The sequence below is a fragment of the Rhododendron vialii genome, chromosome 13a (genome assembly GCF_030253575.1).
Source record: "Rhododendron vialii isolate Sample 1 chromosome 13a, ASM3025357v1".
Classification (NCBI taxonomy): domain Eukaryota; kingdom Viridiplantae; phylum Streptophyta; class Magnoliopsida; order Ericales; family Ericaceae; genus Rhododendron; species Rhododendron vialii.
In genome coordinates, this window is record NC_080569.1 from 18221768 (window position 1) to 18245461 (window position 23694).

At 43.6% G+C, this 23694-nt stretch overlaps 2 protein-coding genes across 2 annotated transcripts; both read left to right on the plus strand.

The window, feature by feature from the left end:
- The first annotated feature begins 4486 nt into the window (after positions 1-4486).
- LOC131313358 (phosphatase IMPL1, chloroplastic-like) lies at positions 4487-11237 on the plus strand. Its single transcript, XM_058341636.1, has 10 exons — positions 4487-4912; positions 5685-5752; positions 6563-6696; positions 7721-7809; positions 8618-8675; positions 8775-8827; positions 9307-9405; positions 9538-9651; positions 10815-10916; positions 11022-11237. The coding sequence occupies exons 1-10, from the start codon at positions 4565-4567 to the stop codon at positions 11118-11120; spliced, it is 1164 nt and encodes a 387-aa protein (XP_058197619.1). The 5' UTR covers positions 4487-4564; the 3' UTR covers positions 11121-11237.
- Positions 11238-14226: 2989 nt separating this feature from the next.
- On the plus strand, positions 14227-18048 carry LOC131313360 (uncharacterized). The gene is made up of 2 exons (XM_058341638.1): positions 14227-15295; positions 16410-18048. Exons 1-2 carry the CDS (start codon positions 14936-14938, stop codon positions 16503-16505), a joined length of 456 nt encoding a protein of 151 aa, XP_058197621.1. The 5' UTR covers positions 14227-14935; the 3' UTR covers positions 16506-18048.
- Positions 18049-23694: the final 5646 nt, after the last annotated feature.

Here is a 23694-nt window from a genome sequence, read left to right on the forward strand (position 1 = left end):
GATACACTGATATGGATATCATCTCAGGAAGATTGTATAGTTTTGGGTGTTTCATTATGTAGTATCTGCCTAACCAACAGGGCTGTCGTTGGGATCTCCCTTCGCAAAGGGGGACGTCCTTTGTTTAATGATTACTTTGTTGTTCCTACGGGTTCTCCTGCTGCAGCTCAACATCATCTGCTGCTGTTTTGCTGTTTCATCTTGCTGTTGTTCCTTGAGGAGCAGCTCCAGGACTGAGTTCTATTGCTGGCATTCTTGTTGCTGCTATTACCCATCTTTTGCCGCTGGAGACCATATGTTTACATGTCTTGGCTGCTACTTCTGTCTGCTGTTACTGCTATTACCTGCTCCTGCTATTGGCTGTTTTCTGTTACTGTTGAAATAGTAGTAGCTTATCTCATGGTGTGCTCTACGACTGTCATCAGTTCTGTTGCTGCTATTTAAAAGACTGCAATGTGCTATCCATGATGTTTGGATGCTCAATTGGAGGCATTTGAGATGTCTAAGCTTTACTTGTTGCTAGCTGCTTTCTGTGTCTGCTATTTTGCTGCTGCTGCTGTTGGCATACACGGCTGCTGTGTTATGTAGCCATTGTTACTCTTTTGCAGCTGTTCTGCTGCTGTTACCTCATTTTTCCTGCCCAGATGGTGTTCTGCCAAGACATTCTTCTGTCAAGATGTTATTCTGCAGCTGTTTTGGATGAAATACTACAGTTGATCAGTGCTGGTTGCTACTGATATATGGAAGGTGTTGCTGTCCATTGTCTAGTGTTACGATTGTGTATTCATTATCTAAGGTGCTTTTACTACTGTCAAGCATATGATGCTTATACCAAACTGTGCAAAATTGTACAAATCCTCATCTTTTGGCATGTGTTTCTCTTCCATCTCTTAGAAGGACTGAAAACATATGGAGTCCTTTCATTATAGCCTCTAGCTTTGATTAGTGTAGCCACTTGGCTTAGTTTGATTTTCTCAATCTTTGTTTTTCATTTTTTTTTCCTCCTCCTGGGGTATGCCCCTTGTAGGCTGTACATTTGCTTAGCCTCATTTTCTATTTCAAGCTATTTTACCCAAAAAAACAAACAAACAAACAAACAAACAAAGATTCTACCAATAGGAGCCTGAGGGTAGTTGTTCAAAAAACTCCAATGAGGGCAAATATACTTTAGAATTCTAGTAGCCCAACCTTCCTTAATTAATCTAACAAACCCACAAGTGAGAGATTGTTATTATTCACAAAACATTTGCCTCTTTTTGTTTGATTGGGTCATTAAGGCCCCGAATATTCCAAAAACCAATATTACGAGGGTGCAAAGACATAAGACAAATATTAAAGCAGAACTAGATTAAAATGGCAAAAGTTGGAAGTATTAAGAATACTGCATTGACAAAAAGGATACCGATGAGCTAATTCCTGCCCCTGGATAGGGAACTTAGTGACTGCTCCCTTGCAAGATTCTTCATTCTTCTTTGAGCTGATCTGGAAAGAACCTTATGAAAGTTCCCCTTGAGATCTTCCTTTGTGGCTATGTCCCTTACCTCTGAACATTGGGGATCTGGTGGCTTAGGAGACAGAGATTGATTCAGTTCGGAAACCATTCTAGTCCTAGGCACAGCAGAAATGGAAGGTTCTTTTCTACTGATTGTGTCTGCCAACTTGAGCTGAGATTGTAAATCAGCCTCTTGGGTGCTACTGACCACTCATTCCAAAACCTCCAATAATTCTCCCTCAGATTCAGACTCACTCACTGAGTCAACTGAGTTGCTAGCTTGTGGTTGTTGAGGCAGAGGTCTAGTTTTAGAGGAATCCATTGCAGCTGGATGGGATCATTTGTTGTTTGTTCCAATGCAGCTTACCATTCCTTCTCTTAGTAAACTGTTCTGTTGAGTGACCAAACACTTGGCATTGCTTACAAATGGGGGGGGGGGAGGACTTGATACTCAATAGGAACAATAATAATCTCTCCTTCCACAATGACTGCAACCTCATCTGGAAGGTCTTGTTCAGCACTGACTTCTATACAAATTCTAGCTTTAGTGGACTTAGTATGTAGGACGCTTGGTTGTTTGGTAGTCTTAGCAGTGGCCTGATCCACATGTAAGGGTCTCCCTATTGTACTAGCCACTCGACTTAAACATTCTTGATTCCAGAGTTCAAAAGGTAAGTCATTAAATTTAACCCAGGCTGGTATTCTGACAGGCTGTTCAGGGGCAGGTTTCATCATCCTATGCCAATCTTTGAGAACTAAATATTTTTGAGAGAAGAAGTATGGTCCACCTTCAAGGACTTCAACTTAGCTTGTTCATCCTTGAATTCGAAAAGATAGAACCTGCCACATTAGGTTTGACAGCCACAAAGAGATCTTTCCACTGATTTCGAGCAATGGATACAAGTAAGAAATCCCTATGTGGAAGGGGATCCTAACATGGGTTATAGCCTAGAGGACACCAGACCTCGGTATAGCAGTTGTGCTTCTGGTTCCTCTCCTCCCAAACCTGAGTCGAAGACTACACCCAGTTCACCTACACATAATTCATCTATTAATCTGCCTTAGAAATGTACCACAGAACCCGCTTTCAGTAACCACTTTCAACATACCCAAACTCACCAATTCAACCCTAAACCAAATTATGTTCAGGCTAAACCTAAACCTAAGAACTGGGCCATTCTTCTTCAATCACAAAGTCCTTCATTGGATATGAAGCTTGAATACGTTCTGGATCTTCAGAGAGGCAAGGAAGCCTAGTTGAAATAGACATTGAATTAACTGAAATTGGCAAATGGAATCGATATTTGGTAGGAATTTGTACCTTTTCTTGTTCACGATTGTCAAGTAGACGAGCTGCTCGCTCCTTTGCTTCCATTTGCAGAGCTTCTTCGAAAACTTGCTGTAGTTTCCGAGAAGAGCTAGAGTTCTTTAACGATTTAGGACTGAACGCCCCAAAATCAGGTGTAGTTGGTGTAGGAGCAGCACTTCTGAGGATGGGTACAAGATTGGAATCATCGGAGATGCTCAACCTTGGATTTTCAAGCTTCGTCTGAATTTGTTAAGACTGAGAAGATTTTGAGTGATCAGAGATTTGCTGTTTCCGCCAAGCTCATTGGAGTCTAGGGCTTTGAAGCCCAACCCATCAGCAAGTGATATCGTACCGTCGGCCATGGTGGAACACTTTTAACAAACGAGAGAGCAGAGATCGCCCCGAGTCGCCCGAGTCGCCCAAATCGCCATTTTAGGGATCGTTGGTTCTGATTACCAGCTCCCTATGATATTTGTTAAATGTGTCATAAAAGTATATTCAATGTTCGAATGTTGTATCATGATATTTGTGCAATGATCGAATGATCCCTTGAATTTTGCTAGATCATGGTAGATTCTATAATACATGGATGTGTTAATTCATGGTAAACGCTTTTATTACTTATTGAACGATGGTTGCTCTTTATTATCGCAAGAGTTACCCCTACAAAGGTCACACCGGGGGCTACTTTAAGAACAAGAGATTTACGGGTTGATCATATGCCTAACTCGAAGGATAAAGGCACACTAACGTGGGGGTTATTATTGGCTGCCTCATGTTAATCTTTCGATTGTTCAAGGATTCCCCATCTGTTTTTTGGTTATTGTTGGCTGTAAACATGGTTCTGATCTTTTGTTTTTTGGTTGGCTTCTCGCTAACCTCTTCCCCTTCCTTTGGTAGTGGGTGACATATGATTGTCCTTGAATTAATTAGGTGCCAACCTCTTCCTCTTCTCCTTCCTTTGTGATGCCCTCTTATCCCGTTTCCTTTTAATCATTGTAACTTTGATTTGTTGATTAATACAATTTTCTTTGCTGATAAAAAAAGAAAAAAGGGATTTATAATGTGGCATGGTCCCCAATTTGGTCATGTAACCCTTAATATATTGGCTGATCTCGACCAACATATATAGAGGAGAAAGAGAGTGTCGTTGAACGAAAAAGAGGAACCATGAGCGGTGTCAGAACAGTTTTGGGCGGAAGGTTTTGGGGACTGGAAAATGGGGTGTTGATTTGGGGGTTACATGAATGTGGTATTTACGTATGGCATGGAATCCTTAATTTTGGGGAGGATGGAAACCCAAATCCCCTATTTTATGGAGGACTGGAAACATACCTAAAAATATAGGAAAATCAAAATTCAACATACAATGTCTATATATATTAATATATAACTAAGGATATAATGGAGAATAATACATTTTCAGGATGAGAACAAGTATTTAAAACTTCGAGGATGTAACACCTATATAAGTCTAGTGAATAAGATGCCTATTTAATTTTCTTGACATTTGGTAACTTAAACATATCTATGCCCACATCAATGTTGGACATCCAGGTCCTAATTATTTTCCTTTAGTCTACTATTTAACTCAATTTAGTTGTACCTTTACTTTTGCTATGGTAGTAGTAGTTTTTGGAGACGTTCTTCGCCAGCCGGACAGCCGGTCTATAAGAATTGTTCAGATGCTTTTACCCCTAGACTAGAAATCGTGTGGCGCCGGCACAGTATCCAACTATCCACGTACCGATCAACTCACCGCAATGGAAATGGGAAGGCGTCTACTCTCATCCCAATTAACCCCCCTCCTATTCTCTCAAATACCCAGCATCAGCATATCATTTGCACATAGTAGGAGTATTTCTTGTCAAAAATATCAACCCCAGAAGAAGAAGAGACTTCTCCTGCTGCATGTGTTTGGAATTTATACTCCGTTCTTCAACTCTTCTAAACCCTCATCATCATCATCCTCTTGCACAAAAGCTGTGTTATCTCCTGAAATTCCAAATCAGAAGAAAAATTACTCAAAAGTTGCTGCTGAATCAACTGGCCCCATTCCCTCTAATCAGCTTCTTCTAGTGGTTGAGACTGCTGCTACAACTGGTGCTCAGGTATTTATATTATATTCCCAATTTCTACGCATTCCCATGTTTTGAATACTCATATATGCATTTAACTGTTTAAAATCTTTATTTAGCTTTTTTTGGGTAAATTAGTTCATTGAAAGCAAAACCAGATACAGGTTCTTAGGGGCATACCCCAGCAAAGCAAAACAAAACCAGTCCCACAGAAGAAGGAGAACAGACAACAACAGGCTACTACAAGCACCCTGAAACCCCAAACCTAGGAAAACAGACACACGGCCCAACGGACAAACAGAGCCAATAAAACCAAAAAATTAAAGCTAGACTGCTAGAGAACAATACCAAGACACCAGATTCAAGAAGAGCCATTAGGAACAAACACTTTAGGAGAGATTTGCCACTCCAGGCATACATAGCAAATTAGCAATCTATTGGCATCTGTTTTCTTCACATTTCTCCATGAGCTCACACAAGCTCTGATATCAGCAACTATCCTGGAACAATCCCTGGCACATCAAATGTTCATGTTCATTCTATCAAATGTTTTTATAAAGTTTTCTGTACAAAATTTATTGTCAAAACTTAACCTTTGCTTCTGTCATATATCCTTAACATATGTTTTTTTCCCACCCCATTGTCTCTCAGCATGGTCTTCATTCTGCATTTCACTCTTGTACTTATGCTCGTTTGAAGACGAGCCAAATGGAGCATGTGAATGTGTTTTTAATCCTGACTCTGTTGTTCAAGACTAACTTTTAGTGTTACGAATCTCAAGTTATGTATACTTTTTCTTGTTCAGGTCGTGATGGACGCCGTGAATAAGCCTCGAACAATTACCTACAAAGGACTCACTGACTTAGTGACAGAGTAAGACTAACATTTTAAGCTCTCATTTCCATGATGTATGATCTTATGCTTGCTTCGTTTTATTGACATTATGATGTATGGTTTGTTTGAACATGATAGTGTATTATGGCATATGAGATAACCAGCTACAGCACTTTGGATGTCTCCTGGGGGTCTTAGGTGCATAATTTGGGAGATTAAACTTAGCTGAGATATCATAATCTACTCTTTTGGCTGCAAAGTTAGAGTTTATACCAGGTAGGCGGTCCCTACTTGTTGTGTGCACCTCATGTACGCAGCGACATTTTGGAACTTCTTGGTGCTCCAAGTTTTGCCTAAAGGCCAAACTTTTCTGCCAAGGCGTTGGAATGCTTTTGTGTTGGTGGTGTGGAATGATTAGCTGATGCAAAACCATTTAACCTAGATTTGTTCCTGTTTTCATCGCAATGCAGACTTCACCTAGTGCAAAGTTTATAGTGGATAACTAGCCTTGGTTATTGTTTTTTGTTTTATCTGAGATTTGCCTTATCTGATGCACGTTTTCTGCATCATCTATGGTTCCATAACATTTACATGTTATGTGCAATTAGTTGATTCCTACATCTCTTATATTGTGCTCTCACTCCTATATTGAGACCAACAGATGCATGGACACTGCAGACTAAAAGCTTCATTTTAAATTATATGCATACAACTTCGACTTTCTTACATTATATTTAAAATTCTTTTTTTGCGACTCCTGTTTTGTTTTGTTTTATTTGTTGGTCTAAATTTCACGCTCTCTCCTGTTTTCCTTTTGATTCGATGTTTTCTACTTGGATTTACTTGCAGGACAGATAAAATGAGTGAGGCTGCAATTCTAGAAGTTGTGAAAAAGAACTTCTCAGATCACCTTATTCTTGGGGAGGAGGGAGGGCTTATTGGCGATTCATCTTCTGATTATCTTTGGTGCATAGATCCCTTAGGTTTGGCTCACAACCTATTGACTAAGTTCCTTAGAACTCATAACTCGACTACTAATTCTGGGGGTTGTATTCTGGATACAATTAAATTGGCAGTGTTACTATCCTAAATTTTTTACAGCGTGCTTTAACCCTTTCTTCTAGAAGTTGTTGACTCTCAAGTGAATGTTCTTAGTTTAGTTAGTAATGTTCAATGGAATCTTGAGTGTTCACAGTTCAAACACGGTTGTTATTCCAAGCGAAGTTATGGACTTCGAATCATAGAAACTTTATTTGCTCAATTGTCTAGGTTTCCTTTACCCATATTGGTCCAGGTTTTAGCGATTTTTTTAAGTGTATCACACGAGGATCGTCTCGGGGACCATTTGATCAATCATATTAGGTGCACAGTTCTTTGATATTTCGCCAGAGCATTGTTAGGTGAGTGAGGGATTTGTAAGATACTAGGAAGATGAGGAACACTGTACATAAGCATATAGCATACAATCATTACAGTTGTTCCACGTGGCCAGGCGCTGTTCATTGTGGCTTGGTTCTGAGATTTTTTTTGTGCATTTGTGGTCATGGCATGGAACGCAGACAATAGATCTGAAAATTTTAAAAGATGAAAAATCAGAAGGATGGAGGTTGAAACTAAGGAACTGATCGTAGTGGTTGACTGGGTAGGATCTTTGTTTGGATCTTGGGTAATTAGAAACTTGATTTATCGGCTAGCGTATGGTATATCATAGTTTAATCTTCACATTTAAGGGTTTTTCTCACTCCAAATCTTTCTTGTATGTCTATGATCGCTTATTACACAATGGATCATACTCCTTCTCACTGCGGACTTAATTGATTTAATGATGTTTCATTATAGTTTGTTAGAGTTCCTTGGAATTAGACTTTCATTAAAAATTCTATGATAACTCACCACATTGTTACCTTCTGCTGTCATGAGTGTGGAACTTCACTTTTCTGCCTTTACTTTTTGTGATGGCTGCTGACTTTCCAACCTCTGGCCATCTGACTTATGCTATCTATGTAGATGGGACAACGAATTTTGCACATTGCTACCCTAGCTTTGCTGTCTCTGTGGGAGTTCTCTTTAGAGGAAAACCAGCTGCTGCTGCTGTGGTACTTAATCACTTATAGTTTCTGAAATGAACTTGTGTACTTCTCTTTTGGTCCTTCAGATGGCAAGAGGAAATATGAAATAATATGGTCGTTGATCCTGTAATAGGCAGAAGATTAGTTCTCATGAAATGGCTGAGGAATCACAAAAAATGCAATTAAATGGTTTGGTAGAAAACATGTTAATTACTTTGTGTCTTGTGACCAATAGAGATGACCTTTACAGTAAAAGAAACCATACCCAGTAGTCTCCATCAATGTGCTCTAGGAGGTTTACAGAGGGTGTGGACCTAACCTTTGGCATTAAATGGGCAAAATGGTTGTCGTCAGGTTCAAAGTCATAACCGCAAGATTAATATCCCGACTTTTAACCACTTAAAGTGTATTATTTCCCTTGGCTGTATTGCTCATCCCATTTCACTGTTTTTAACCAGGTAAGTGGTCAAATCATTTGTTGCTCTGAGCAAAAAAGAGTTATAGCTTTTGCATGGATGAACAATTTCTAGAATGAGCTTAAATTTCTCAACTGAGGTTGTACTCCACACCTGACCAATTTTGCTGTTATTCTGTTGAAGGCCTGTCAAGGGCTATCCATTGAAAATTAAACCCTGAGATACATAAACAGAAAAACTAAGAGCACGGAAAAATATCTTTGGGGAGGGGAAAAGGTGATGTATTCATGTAACTCAATACAAAAGGCTACTGTACTAGAGAAGTAAAACCGAGGGCCAATGTTTATTTTTTGTTGATGAAGTGTGTTTATTTATCTACTTCTGATGGCAAGAGATGACGCTGTTGCTTGTCCTTAAAGGTTGAATTTGTTGGAGGACCTATGTGTTGGAATACACGGATCTTTTCTGCAGTTTCTGGTAAGAAGGCTTAATCTAAGCAGCCATATAACATGCTCTTTTGCATACAAGATTGAATTTTTGAGTTAAGGACTAGATATTTGATCCTCTTTATTCTAGGTGGAGGTGCATTTTGTAATGGGCAAAAAATTCATGCAAGTCTTACTGATAAGGTGAGTTGAAGTGCTATATATTGATAGGTTGCCCTCATATGGTATCAGTCATCTTGGAAGACAAGCTGCCTTGTGTTTATAATATCTTGTCTTTTTGTCCAGTGGTAGATGTAGTAAGAGGGACTGATTGAGCATGTGTGCCCAACAACAAAGAAAGGTTTTTGAATAAAAAGAAGTGATGATACAAGAGAAGAACTTGTGGGACAGTTGGTTCCAGAGTGGCTAATCACATTAACCAATATTATTATGTTAAGGAAGCATATTTGTTACTCTGTTGGCATTCGTAGTGATATCTCTGCCTAATCTGTTTTCCCCAAAAGTTGTGACTGTGAACTTGAAAGGAGTTGTCAGGGGCAAAATATTAACTAAAAACAGACACAGGGTTAGTTTAAGATACTCATAGAAGAGCATAGATTACGGTGGAACTTAAAGCTGGAATTTCTCTTTTAAAACTCACCTTCTTTCATTGTTCTTCTTAGGTGGAGCAATCTCTTCTAGTTACTGGGTTTGGGTATGAACATGATGATGCATGGGCTACCAACATTGACTTATTCAAAGAATTTACTGATGTCAGCCGGGTAATTACGATTCCATACAGTGACATCTTGCTTTTGTGCTTATACATGCATAGGACTATAGGATATGGGAGGATAGTTTATGTAATATTCTCTCTCCCTCCATCTCTCCCCCTTTTTTGCCTTTATATTTAGGGTGTAAGAAGGCTAGGTGCTGCTGCAGTGGATATGTGCCATGTAGCTCTTGGAATTGTTGAAGCATATTGGGAATATTGTCTAAAACCATGGGATATGGCTGCTGGTGTTTTGGTAATGTCACTTTCTGATCTTTGCTGATTTCTCTTTTGGATAACAATGGCAGGATGATATGAAAGACAGTGATTCTAGACAAAGCTTTTTTCTTCCAGAACAATTGGAGGGATTATGGGGCAAGTGGGGTCACTTGCCCAATACTTCTCTTAAGGTTTTGGATGTTTTTGATAGTCTTGACCCCACAAAATGCACAAATTACACACAGTTTGCTAAGTTTCTTTAGAGCAACCAAGTAGAGGGCAAACAATGAGATGTTTTTCTCCCACTCTTGTTATCTATCTCTCTCAAATCCATTTACATGGGTGTGAACAAATCCGCCATGAACTACAATCTTAGCGTTATCTCACACTATATCTCAAATGACCGCAAACTACTATTTAGTTGTGATACATGTTAACCGTGGATTGACACTTTTAAGTTTCACTATCAAAATTCTTTTGATGTTCTTTATTTTATTTTATTGTTGTGGAAGTAGATGTTCTGCTGGTGGTGGTCTTGAAGATGCATGTTTCTAATGTTGTAGGCTTATGGGCGGTTGCGAATTAAAATTCTTACTGTTTTAGGTATTTTTATTGTTGTAGTTCACTAATAAAAATTCTTGGCTTTGCCGCTGAGAACAAATCAATCATGCTCGTTAGTTAATTTGTCTTTCGAAATTTTGTCAATTCTACCTAGTTTACGTATAGACTGCGGTATTGTATGAAACAGTTGCAAGTACATCATCTTTCCCTTCACTAGCATGCAGAACAAAAAACACAATAAGATGAAATGGCATTTCCCTTGTGGTGCTGCAACCGCAAAAGGACATTCAAACTTTCATGTACTACCTTAATGGTAGATGACGTTTCTTATGGCGGGACAATATAATAGTTTTTGTTAGTTCAACTATTGGGCTTGGCTGCTTAGGTTAAGAATTATTTATGAGGGGCAATCCTGAATAGCAAAGTTAAATTAATAGATAAACTGATTCACTCTATCTAGAACTTACTATATTAAAATAAGTTGACAATCTCTTCTTGCCTATGAGAGATCTACATTAAATGTTGCTATGATCAAAGGAATTATAATCATCTTCTGCTCACTTTCTGTTTCAAATTTTTGCATTTTATGCTTTTTATTTTTTATTTTTGCTTGTGTCTAATTGTTGACACTTCAAGCAGATAGTTGAAGAAGCTGGTGGGGTAGTTTCCTGCATGGATGGTGAATTTTTTTGTGTATTTGATAGATCTGTCTTGGTATCCAATGGCGTGCTGCATGCCCAGGTTAGTCTTTGTTTCTTTCGTAGGAATTTGATTGTGATATAAATTTGCATCGCTTTTGTGTAACGGTGAACGGGATTGCATAATTTATACTCAAATGAATTGCAGCTTTTGGAGAGAATTGGTCCTGCTACCGAGAAACTGAAGAAGAAGGGTATTGATTTTTCGTTGTGGTTTAAGCCAGAAAACTACCGCACAGAACTTTGACGTGCCCGAGTGCGATTTCATTTGAAATCTCTCTATCAGGTGCTGTCTACATTCATTCTGCACTACTTGAATTTGAAAAAGGAAAATAGTGGAAAATTGGCTTCATTTTTGCTACTAGTCATTGACAATTTAATATTCTTTTCACACTATGAGGCACGGGTACTTTGGAAATGTTGCCGTACGCGCACTGGGTATAGATACGGCGTCGGTACGGCAAAAATGTACCGGGTACGGAAAAATTGCACCGGGTACTTTTGGTATCTTTGGGTATGGCAAGGGTACTCCGTCGGTATGCCTTGGGTACTTCGTAGGTACATTTTAGCCCAAAATGAAATAGAGACCGAGAGATAAGAGAGAGATGAGATGAGAAAGAAAGGAGAGAGTGTGGTGGCCGGGCTCAGAGAAAGACCCAGGGGACAGCCACGTCACTCTAATAAATAGTCCGTCACTCTAATAAATAGTCAAACCCAAGGTCACAAGGGTTGACCGGCAATGCGCAGCCCGCTCATTTTATCTCTGACGCTCATACTGCCGAGCTAAGTTCATCCAGTGCCGAGCTGAGTCCGTCCGACCAAAGAACCAGAGACCTGTGCTTTACTATGTCTGTCGCACTCGGTGACATCCTACTGCTTGCTGGACCAAAGGTATCGATAGAGCAACTCGGACAGAGCCGGGCGTTACCGATCGGGTGAACGGTCTACCACCGAGCCACCTCTGTCCCCTGACTTGGAGAGGAAGTCAAGTAGAGTTGGGCAGGAGGGGTAGGTGGCATGACAACTAGGAGCTACCAGGTGGTTGGAAGGTGGCGCCACCACCCATCTAGGCAAACGAATGGAGGGCAGAGCTCATGACAAGCTTTTGGATAAGAGCTGGCCTGTCTGAGTATATCACACTAGCTCAAACCACCGAGCGCATGGTATACACGCGTGTATTATGCTCCAAGCTACCTTTGCCTATAAAAGGAGTGTTCCACCTTCAGAATAAAGTAGTGCTTTTCTTCTCCCAAAACCCCTCATACTCATTAAAAGCTTTCCTTCTCATTCCAACTTGATGTCGGAATGCCCTCCCCGGACTCCGAACGATCCGGGTTTGGCACTAACGCGGGTGCCAAGTGTGCAGGACCTTTGTCTCCACGCTCAAGGGCACTATCAACCTAACCACTTTCCACGAAGACTCAACCGGAGAAAGTATAACCCACAATTGGCGACTCTGCTGGGGAACCTACTAGCTCAGATCTTTTTGTAGTTACCCCTTTCTCTTCACATCATTTCTCAAGATGACAGGCGCGGACGGGCGACTTCTCGGTCTCTCACACTTCGGACTCAGTACCCATGTGGCCCAGGTCTCCCCGACCACTCAGCAGGTATGGGAGGATTTGGGGCTCTTTGGTACTCCAACTAGATGGTTCCATTATGATAGGATCAACCGTGTCTGGAACAAGTAACCTCAATGCAGGAGCGGCTTTGTTCCATGTTGATGGGGTCAACCACACGGCGGGAAGCCTGGTCCCTACTCCACCTTTCTCTCCTCCAAATCTCCCGTTGAGTATGGCAGAGTAGCTACTACGATTGAGGACATTAGTGCAAGTGCAAGTGCTCCAGGAGCTCTAGGGAGCTCCTTCCGTCTCTAAGTCTAGGGAACAGTGTCAGCGGAGGAATGCGGTTCACCCAACCCAAACGACCGACACTGCTCGGGCCTCAACCTTTTCGAGGCTCGGCCCACTGTGCCGCCTCGATGCTAATGGACGCATTCATCTGGAGTCCAAACACCAAACGGCTTCTTGCAACGAACAGTCCGACGATGGCCGCACGTGCCGAGCCCTAATGCCCGAAACAAGCACCACGATCTCGAGTGCTCAGACAAAAGGATCCAAAGACAGGGTGTCCAGCGACCGAGGTAACTCGACGGATAGACAGAGGAAGGAACGTTTAAGAAAGTTCCCGTGATCATCATCCCTCTAGATCTCACGACCGCTGAGATGATAGTGATGAGGCCAGGTCTGGGGATCGGCGGAATGACGACCATGAAAAAGGGGTAAGAACTCATTCCCTACAGCGCTCGGCGAAACACTCCATAGGCCCGTCTTGTGCATGCAAGGAGGACAACCAGGGTTGCTCCCTGAAGAAAGGTGCGAAGTCAACAGTGGCGGTGGAGCCTTGACTATGATTAATACTCGGACCGGCAAGAGAACCACCTATTGGGTAGCGCAGCAACACAAGCAGAGTGTCGGCGGGCGTGAACGTGGCCATTTGCCGCTCTCCGACAAACGTTCTCGGGATACCGTTCCCACAGAAGATGTCATTCCTTTAGCAGCCACCCGACCGAGTCCTCCGGTCAAGGCCGCGACCACGGCCGAGAAGACAGTGCTACCTTTCTCCTGAGCTATAGCAAAAGAAGTTCCACCTTCTAATTTCAAGGTCCCAAAGTTCAATGTCTATGATCCAAAATCGGATGCTTTGACCCATGTTCAGCAATTTAGGTCGATGGCTGAGCTTTGTGGACTTAGTGAGGCCATGATGTGCCGGACATTCTCCTTAAGCCTTCTTGACGCTACCATGTTGTGGTACACCCAGCTCAAACCTGGGGTCTATTAACAGCTTTAATGAATTTGAGCGTTCATTCACGTCTCTGTTTGTCACGAGCAATCGGCAGCTGAAGACGATTGAAGCTTTAACGGACCTGAGGCGGAAGGTCTGTAAGTCTTTGAAAGACTACTCTGACTGTTTTTACAATGTTTACAACTTGGTCGAAAGCTGTGACCAGAAGACTGTTGCCACGTCCTTTAAGCGCGGTCTGGACCGAACTTCTAATCTCTCCAAGGAGTTAATGCTCTAGCCGCTGGGCGACATGTCGGACCTCATGCATACCGTCGCCCATTGTATCGAACTCGAGGAGTAGATCGGAGGTCCCAGTTCAGCAGAGGTTGCTAACTCAACAAAACTGGTGATGAAGGAAGTGAATAAGCAAGTCAACAGCGTTGCCCTGGCAACGACGACGAAGGCAATAGGGGTGCCGGAAAGACATGGGACTGGCTTTCGAGAGACAGTCGGGACCACCTTGCCATCACCACTTATTTCAAAGAGTCCATCTTCCGGATACTCCGGATGGTCGGATTCCAATGGCCAACCGTGAAATTAGGTACAACTGATGGGCGTGAACCAGATCAGAGGGTGTTTTGTACATTCTATAACGAGCAAGGCCACTACACGATGACATGTCAACCGTACAAGCTCTACCTCGAAGAACTTGTCCAGTAGGGGAAGATGGAACAATGGATCGACCAAACTAAGTCACCGGTCGCAGGAGTCTCAGCGCGCGATCGGGCCATTGAGGGAGTTGTACGCTGTATTCATGGCCCGATGGATCAACGCCAGGCCAACGAGCTTCACAATGAACTCTATCGGCCTTCACCATCTGTCGAGGTGATGGCGATACAGCCAACTCCGAAGCACAAGAGGGATGCTCGCAATACGTGGGAGATCAGATTCACTGAGCACGATATGGAATGGGTGACATTTCCCCATAGCGACGCTTTGGTCCTCTCGATACCCATCCATCGAAAGATGGTCAGGAGGGTATTGGTCGATTAAGGGAGCTCGACAGAAATATTGTACTACACGGCATTTAAGGCCCTTGGCTTTACCGAGGATCATTTGTCTCCAGTGGATGCCCTTCTGGTTGGCTTCACTAGGATTCTAGTTTATCCAGTCGGCAAGATAGTTCTCCCAGTCGTTGCCGGCTCGGTACGACTGGACGTTGAGTTTATTGTGGTTAATTCGCTGAGTCCCTACAATGCCATTCTAGGCCGCAACTGGATGCACGACATGAAGGCTGTCACGTTCACACTCCACCAATTTGTCCGGTTCATTGGCGAGTCCGGTTGGCAAGAGACCATCAAAGGAGATCAAATGGCCTCCAAGAAGTGCTTTGTCAACTTCGTCCGTGGAAAGGGCAAAGTGAAGGAAGTTCAGTGGATTGAGGTCCCAGAATTGCCGGACGGAAGTGTGCCCGGAGAAGCAATGAAGGAGGTTGGCATATCTGCAAATGACAAAGTTGTCAAGGATTTACTCCAAGTCCCAGCCAACGAAGACAGCTCACAGTTCTTTTTGGTCGGTTCTGAGCTCAGCGCTACCGAACGCGACCAGTTAGTTCAATTCCTCAAGGATAACATTGAGGTGTTGCTTCGACTCCGAGATGGCTCAAGGACTGAGCGGGCGTGTCAGGACTTGTCGCGTCCAACGTAAAGGATTGAGTGCCCCTTTTCTGACTTCTTAACTGTGAGGGCGAAAGTGCTGCAAACCTAAGGGCTGGATTGCAGTGTTGGTTCGTGGTTTTGCCTCTACGAGCGAGGACTTAATAATTTCCTAACCATGTAGGAAAAGAAGTAACAACGTGGAATAACTTTATTATATCGTAATAATAAAGTTGGGGATACAAGAGAGATAGGAATAACTTTTTTATGTCGTAATAACAAAATTGGGGTACAAGAGAGATAGAAATGAGGGAGAAATGAGATAGTTGCTTCGCTGGGAAGGCTTTGGTTTTAAGCGTTGAGCTTGATTGGTGTGTGGACCCTTTTTTCTTTTTGACTTCTAGTATTTATAGGCCAAGCATCTCTACGGTTCTGCATGCAAACGGATTTGTTGGCTTCTCCTCGTGACGCCATGTGTCCTTTGTAACTTCCAATTCATGGGATCATGGGATAATGGGTAGTTATTGGAAGTTATAAAAGATCATGGGCAAATACTGCACTGGTCCAGATCTGAGCCAAGTTTTTCGCCTTCACCACGAGCTGACATGTGTCCTGAGTTGGCTCCAAATGTTGCCAAGTGTCCGAAATAACTACCCACTAACATATTTAGTGGGATCATGGGTGGTTATCGGAGGTAAATAATATTTACCCATGTGCTAATTCTTGATCATGGGCAGTTAGGAAGATAATGGGCCTATTTTCCCTCCTTTTGTGGGCAGTAGTAATGGGCCATTTTGACTAGGTCAAATGGCCATGTGGCAAATACTCCCATCAACATGCTTCCTTTTCTTCCGTAAGGTTTCTCCAGAATAATTCAACAATGGGCCTCACCCTTGAATGCCGTGAGCCATGGCCCATTATTTTTTCAAATTCATACTCGGTTTGGGCCGAAAAATACTTATGCCTCGGTAATTTTGTCTTAGCCCAAAAATCTCAACCCAACGTATCTCTATTCCATGGCCCAATTTAATTAAATAATAATTAAATGGCCCTCCAATGCTTGCCCAGGACTGGGTGCCAAAAACGGGTGTAAACAGGTGTTTACTTGGACTACATACGAAAAGCCGGGCGTGAGCCCTGAGGTGATCAGGCATTCACTTAATGTAGACCCGAATAGACGGCCCGTTGTGTAGAAGCCGCGCCTCGGCGTTGCATGATGAGGCGGTGAATGATGAAGTTGAACGCCTTATCGATGCTAGTGCAATACGCGAAGTCTAATACTCGACCTGGCTGGCTAATTCGGTGGTGGTTTGGAAGAACGGCAAGTGGCGAGTGTGCATACTACACCAATCTGAATTATTCATGCCCCAGGGACTGCTTTCCTTGTCCTTGGATCAATCAGTTGGTAGATGCCACCGCCGGACATGCAAGGCTAAGCTTCATGGATGCTTACTAAGGCTACCACCAGATAGCCATGGATGAGAGGGATCAAGAGAAGACGGCCTTTATCACCTCCAAGGGAACTTATTGCTATCGGGTGATGCCCTTTGGGTTGAAGAATGTCGGGGCCACATTCTAGCGTTTGGTGGCCCAACTGTTCAAGAGGCAGATCGGCTGGATAATGGAAGATACATAGATGATACGGTTGCCAAGAGCCAGGACGCGGCTGACCATCTGCTTCATCTCGGCGAAATATTTGAGATCTTGAAAAAGTTTAGCCTAAAACTCAATGTGGAGAAGTGCGCCTTTGGTGTTGGGTCCGGCAAATTCCTCGACCATTTAGTCACGCGCCAAGGGATTGAAGCCGATCTGTGCCAGATCAAAGCCATTCAAGACCTCCGGGCTCCATCCACGGTGAGGGAGGTTCAACGGCTCACCAGCATGGCTGCCGCTCTTAATTGATTTATCAACAAGTCTTCGGATGTGTGCCGACTGTTCTTCCAGTCAATTAAGGGTAGTCAGAGGAGCTTTCAGTGGACGGCGGAATGCGATCATGCTCTTGCCAAACTGAAAGTTTACTTATCCCGAGCCCCCTTACTGGTCATATCGAAGGAAGGAGAAGAGCTCTATCTATACCTCGTCGTATCTGAGCATGCCACAAGCTTAGTGTTGGTTTGGCAGGAAGGCACCGAGCAACAGCCGATCTACTATATAAGCAAGGCTCTGGTCCCTGCTAAGGCTCGTTACTTGCCTATCGAAAAGTTGGCGTTGGCATTGGTTATGGCCAAGAGAAAACTCTTGCCGTACTTTCAGAGTTTCACCATTGTGGTCATCACCGAGTACCCTTTGAAAGCCATCCTTTGAAAGGCGGATTTGTCAAACCGAATTTGCAAATGGTCCTTGGAATTGGCTAATTTCGACATTCGGTATCAGCCTCGTAAGGCAATCAAAGGTCAAGTACTGGCAGACTTTGTCGCCGAGCTTTCTCCGGGCCTGGTCACGGATGAAGACGTAAGTGAGCCCACGCCAAGTAATGAGCCAGTTGTGCCAGCTCCCAGACCCCGGTTGAGCCACCCAACGCACGCTGAGTTTATCACCAAGCGTCTCATCCCAGCTCATCGAGTAAAAATCTTCACTGGACATGCCTAGCGACTACACGTCGACGGTGCATCCAACAGCTGTGGGGCTGGTGCTGGGATAGTGTTGGTTTCGCCGAGCGGGACTATGCATGAGCATGCCTTCAGCATTGGCTTTCCTACTTCTAACAATGAAGCTAAGTACGAAGCCCTAATCATCGTCCTCGGCAAGGTTCCTTCCCCGAGCTTTAAGCCAGACTACTGGAGGTCATGGACATTCATTTAGGGCCAAGTTGGATGGAACCTTTTGTCTCCTATTTGAAGCATGCCACCCTCCCCATCGATCGCAAGGAAGCTCACAATATACGTTTCCAATCAGCCTCTTACTTCCCCAATCCCTCCGGTGTGCTGTACTGCCGATCTTACACGGGCCTTGATCTCTAGGTGGTCCATGAGCAAGAGGTGCCAGACATCCTTAAAGAACTCCATGATGGGAGTACTGGATGCCACTCCGGCGGTCGCTCTATGGTCAACTGTGCCCTTTCCCAGGGCTACTGGTGGGGGAAGATGATGCACTCTGCTACTGAGTTCGTCTAGCGGTGTGAGTCATGCCAAAAACACTCTCCACTTCTCCACTAGCCAACCCTGCCCTTACAGCCAATCTCCAGCCCTTGGCCCTTGGCCCGGTGGGGGGTTGACATCGTTGGGAAGTTGCCTAAAGCCCCCGGTGGTTTCACACACCTCATTACTGCCACTGACTACTATACATAGTGGGTGGAGGTGAAAACTCTCGTTTTTGGCAAAGGCGTGGATGCGTAGTGCGCGAGCGTGCCAAGACTTGTAGCGCCTAACTTTTGATGAAGATTCCCGTTAATCTTGACTTCTATCGTAAGAGCGATTGCGTGTGACCCAAAGGTTAAAGATCACAATGTGGTTCGTTGCTTGCCACACGGTCGTGGACTTAAAATTTCCTAGTCGTATAGGAAATGGACGTAGAAACGTGAACTTTATTACTCCGAGATAATAAAGTTTGTACAAGAAAAGTAAAAGATCCAAACTACTTGAAGAAGTGAGTTTGAATGGGGTTTGAGCACGAGGTACTCGATAAATTACTTTGCTGAAAGTAGGAAAGTATGCTTCGCTGGGAAGGCTTTGCTTGTAAGCGTTGAGCTTTGATTGGTGTTGGACTTGTTTTTCATCTTGTGAACTTGTATTTATAGGCACAACAGTAAGCTGATTCAGGCCTGAATCCGAAATCTGCCTTGCTTGCTATGCTGACATGTGTCCTATGATTGCTCCACTTTTCACGCATGTTTGATCATGGGTAGTTTTCAGAGGTTAATGGCAGTTACCAAGGTCATGGGTCCATTTGATAACTATCCCACTCCCTCATTTTGTGCTCCTGCGTGCCACATGGCTACCACGGAAACAACCAATTCCCTACAACCATGGGCCTTGTTCCCTGAACCAAATCAGCATCCTCCTTTCGGGCCTAAAATCGTGGGCCTACTTTGTGGGCCACATCAACACTCTCTTCATGGGCCGCACTTGATTATTGGGCCTAAATGCAATCTAAATTTCACGGCCGAATAAACCCAACAACAATTAATCACATAATTTCAGCCCAAATTAATTACACGAATTAATTAATTAAAAATCCAATCACAACTAGCCCGACCCGGGGTGCCAAAATGGGTATAAGCATTGCCCCCCCTACGCCTTGATTCTGTTAAGATTAAGGCGTTTGGAGAAGAGCAGTTTTTGGCATCCAACCAGATCTTGATGTAAACAATATTTTATCAGGCCCAAACGTGGCCTAATATTTTTCCTCTTTTTGAATTGGCTGTAATTATTATCAGATCTCCATGTGGGGCTATTATCCATAAAGGAGGTTTCCTTTCTCCTTTGGAACTCTAAAAGCTTCCAAAAAGATCCCTTTCCAACCCAATCTCTCCTTGTCATACGTGCAGCCTTCATTGTGATAGAAACAAAAATTCAAAAAGTGGGGAGGAGAAAAAGGAGGCGGTACATATCCCCAAACTTTTTAAACTTTACTCCCCAATTTCCAACATCTGTTCCAATCCCAACTTTAAAGCTAGCCTTTCTCTCTCTCCTTCTCCTTCATCACTTTCCGCCTCCCATCTCTCTCATCCAAAGCTGAGAAAACCCTAGCCACCATTGTTGAACCCACAAAGCTCCAAACAATGTCGTCTTTTAGGGCTAAACAATCGGCCAAGAACCAAACTTCCTACTCCGACGAAATCAGATCATCAAGTCCGAAAGCCTTTCCATCAACTCTGAAATCTTAATCGATCGTACCCCACCCCGCACATCCACTGTTAAAATGGGGCTTGGGCCCACCTTCAATGGTGACTTCGCGGAGTCGCTCTACCCGTTCTATCCCCTTGCCGAAGAAGCCTTGCCGTTTGATTTCATCACCACCGATTGGACCGCATATCCTAGGGATATCCCAAATCGGCTTTGGCACAGGCCTGACAAGCAGTATGTTCAATGGGTCAATCGTGTAGCGGCCGTGAAGGCAGGACTGTGGAAGGAAGTAGGGATCTACGAAGCCATCATGCTCAGCCGTCATCTCATTGATATGGATAAAGCCCTATTCATGGCTGCGGCCCAATTCTGGTGTGTTTCCTCTAACGCTTTTCACTTTCGTGTTGGTATGATGGGTATCACGATGCAAGATGTCTCTTTTCTTACTGGCATTCGCCCCCATGGGATTAGGGCCGATTGTTTTGTTTCACAGAAAACCCCATCTTTCACATACCCTGAATCGGCCCAACTGGCCTATTCCAACTTCTTGAAATACTTTGCTGGTGAAGATGGGGACGAGGTCACCGAGGAAGAGCATGTAGGTCTTCTCATCTATTGGTTGAACAAATGCATCTTTTGTGTTTCTTCAAGTAGGATTACCAAAGAATTCACTGACATTGCCAAGGCCTTGGCTTCGGGCCAGAAATTGGCCCTAGCCCCACTAGTCCTTGCACATTTATACCGTGGCATGCAGAAATTGTTAACCAACAAATTTGTCTTTGCCCCCGGCCCTCTTTGGATTGTCACCCTTTGGCTATGGTCATACTTCCCCACGTTGGCCCCAAAAATGAACAAGAACCCCGCACATGCATGTTACGGCCGTCACTACGCGGGTCAAGAACTCCACTCACACGATTTCAACTCATGCTTCACCTACTTTTACCAAGAACTAACCATTTTGGGCAAGGGCTACATGCCATTCGAACTGGAAACTGTACCTCTGTGGCTGAAAAATCCTACCGGAGAGCCCGGAGAGAACTTTGATGAGCATAAAGAGGTCTGGGCCAGCTTCCTTATCTCGAGAGACCTGTTATATGGCATGGGAATGTCCTCAGCCAACAATAGATGTGGGACCGAATACTACAATGCTGCCCAATTCGCTCGCCAATTTGGGCTTATGCAGCTCATTCCAATCCCCCCATATCTGTTCTGCAATGAGGATTTCATTGATAGAGTCATCGTACCAGAAAAGACCCTAGAGACCATCCGAAACCAATTTGCCAAGGCCGAGGCCACTTTTCAGTTAAGGCCTTACCCTGAAAGTCCAGAAAAGTCTCTAAGATTCGGAAAGTGGTGGACAGCTCATGTAGACAAATACTTTGCCGAAGACCTGGATAAGGTTTTGGCAAAAATTACTCCTGTTGCCATAATTGTGAAAGATGTTGATCCTGTCAAGAAGAAAAACTCTCGTTTCGAAGGTTCCTCTCCATCTGCAAGCTTGAAAAGGAAAGGTATGCACAAAGAACTAGCCTCCTTACCCCGTTCGCTATCTCAATTCAGGTCTTTACTGTACTCATTCATGTAATTTCTATTTCAGGTACACAAGAAATTACCAAACCTGAACCAACAGGAACCCCGCAGAAGAAAAGGCTCAAGAAGCTATCTGACAGAAGACCCGCAACTGTATGACCTGCTCAGCTCTTTCCTTTCTTATTCAACGTTGTGATTCAGACCTAAATGCCTAAACTTGCAGGAGAAGACTGCTGCCATTGCTGGTAGGACCCGAAGCAGCACCAAGACTAGCTCCCCTGAACAGGTTAATCCATCTCTGTATTAAGGCCTAAATCTCACTTTCACTAAGGCCTGAATACTCAAATTCATATCTTTGTTAAACCTTGTATTTTCATTCAGGTCGAATCGAAGGAAACCACCCACCATGCTGAATCAATCATAAAAGAGGAAACCAAAAAGACAAAAGCCCAGACGACTCGTCCCAAAAAATCACAAGGGGAGGGAACACAAGAAGTAAAATTGAAGAAAAGTCCTCCCACTGCCTCTGGTGATACTTCTACTGCTTCCTTGGAGGTAAACGTCATATCTTGACTTTGATTCTCCTGATTCTTTTTTGGCCTTTTCTTGACAAACTTGTTTCCTATCCTCTGACGAACCCAGGCTACCTCGGAAGGCCCTCCAATCAACCCTGAGCATGAAGCATCATCCCGAACTCCTGAGAAATCTAAGGCCTCTCCAATCAATCCTGACCCAACACCCATCCAAAAGGAAGAAATTGTTGATGAGGCAGCTGATGAAGACATGGAAGACTTCTTCAAAACAGCTGCTAGACTCGTTCAGGTATCCCTTTCAGGCGTTTCTGGAGACGGGTCTAGTTCTACCCAAGTGCCCCCAACAGCTGGAGAGATTGCCGAAGCCAAGGAGACATTTAAGGCCTTGATCAAGATGGACATCAGGACAGCTCTGCATCCAGGAAGGGTTTCATCGTTCAAGAAGGCTCTCGGCATTCTGGCCCGGGCGCAGGCCTTCAGCGAAGCTGCCGGGACAACCCTGCAATACTTCCACAGAGACTTCCCAGACATGCAAAAATCATATGACCACGTGTCTCTAGAGCTCTCCAAGGTTGACATGAGCCTTATAGAAATCAAAGAACTTTGCCAGGATTTGGGCAAATGTGTAGGTGGCTATGAAACTTTCAAGACCCAAATTGAGACCCTTGAAGTGCAAAAAGCTGACCTTACCAAAGACATCCAGGCCTGGGAAAATCAGATCCAAGAGCTGAAGCGGAAACAAAAGGATGCAGAGAAAAATATGGTGGCCTTGGTGACCCAACAATCAAGCCTGGAGGCTCAGCAAAAAGAACTGTTTGCCACGTCCAAGGCTGTCAAGATCAAGCTCTTGCCTCTGGTTCCCAATCAACCTGACCTCCAAACCTCAAAAGAAAGGTTAGATGCCCAACTCAACAATCTCACTGCCTCATGGGACAATCTTCGATCAAGCCTCCTTAATGAACTGTAGGCCATCCCGGCCTTGTAATAAAGTAGAACTTTTTATGTAGCCCTGAACTCTAATCCTTAGGGCTGTTGGTGTTTGCATGGCCTGAACTTTAGGCCTTTTTGACTGTTAATGTTTTTGGTGGCCTAAACAGATTCAGGCCTTTATGGTGGCCTAAACAGATTTAGGCCTTTATTTATCTACTATGGCTTTGATGGTAGCTTTTCATTAAAATCTCTCATTTCCCACATCGTAGGATAATGATGTTTTAAAAAATTTCCATTGATAGTATGTTTATGCATTCCACCATCTAAACCCATTAAAAGATAAACATTACCTTCGAACACCTTGCAAATTTGATAAGGCTCTTCCCACGTTGGAGACCACTTTCTATATCTTGGGGTTTGTGCGCCCAAGGGAAGAACTACCTGCCACACCAAATCTCCATCGGTGAAACTCTTCCTTCTTACTCTTCTATTATAAGCCTTAGCCACGTGACGCTTCTGAACCAGCATATGATCTAGAGCGGCCAACCTCACCTCATCAAGGTCTTCCATCTCCATTAACATAGCTTGGCTATAATCACCAGGAC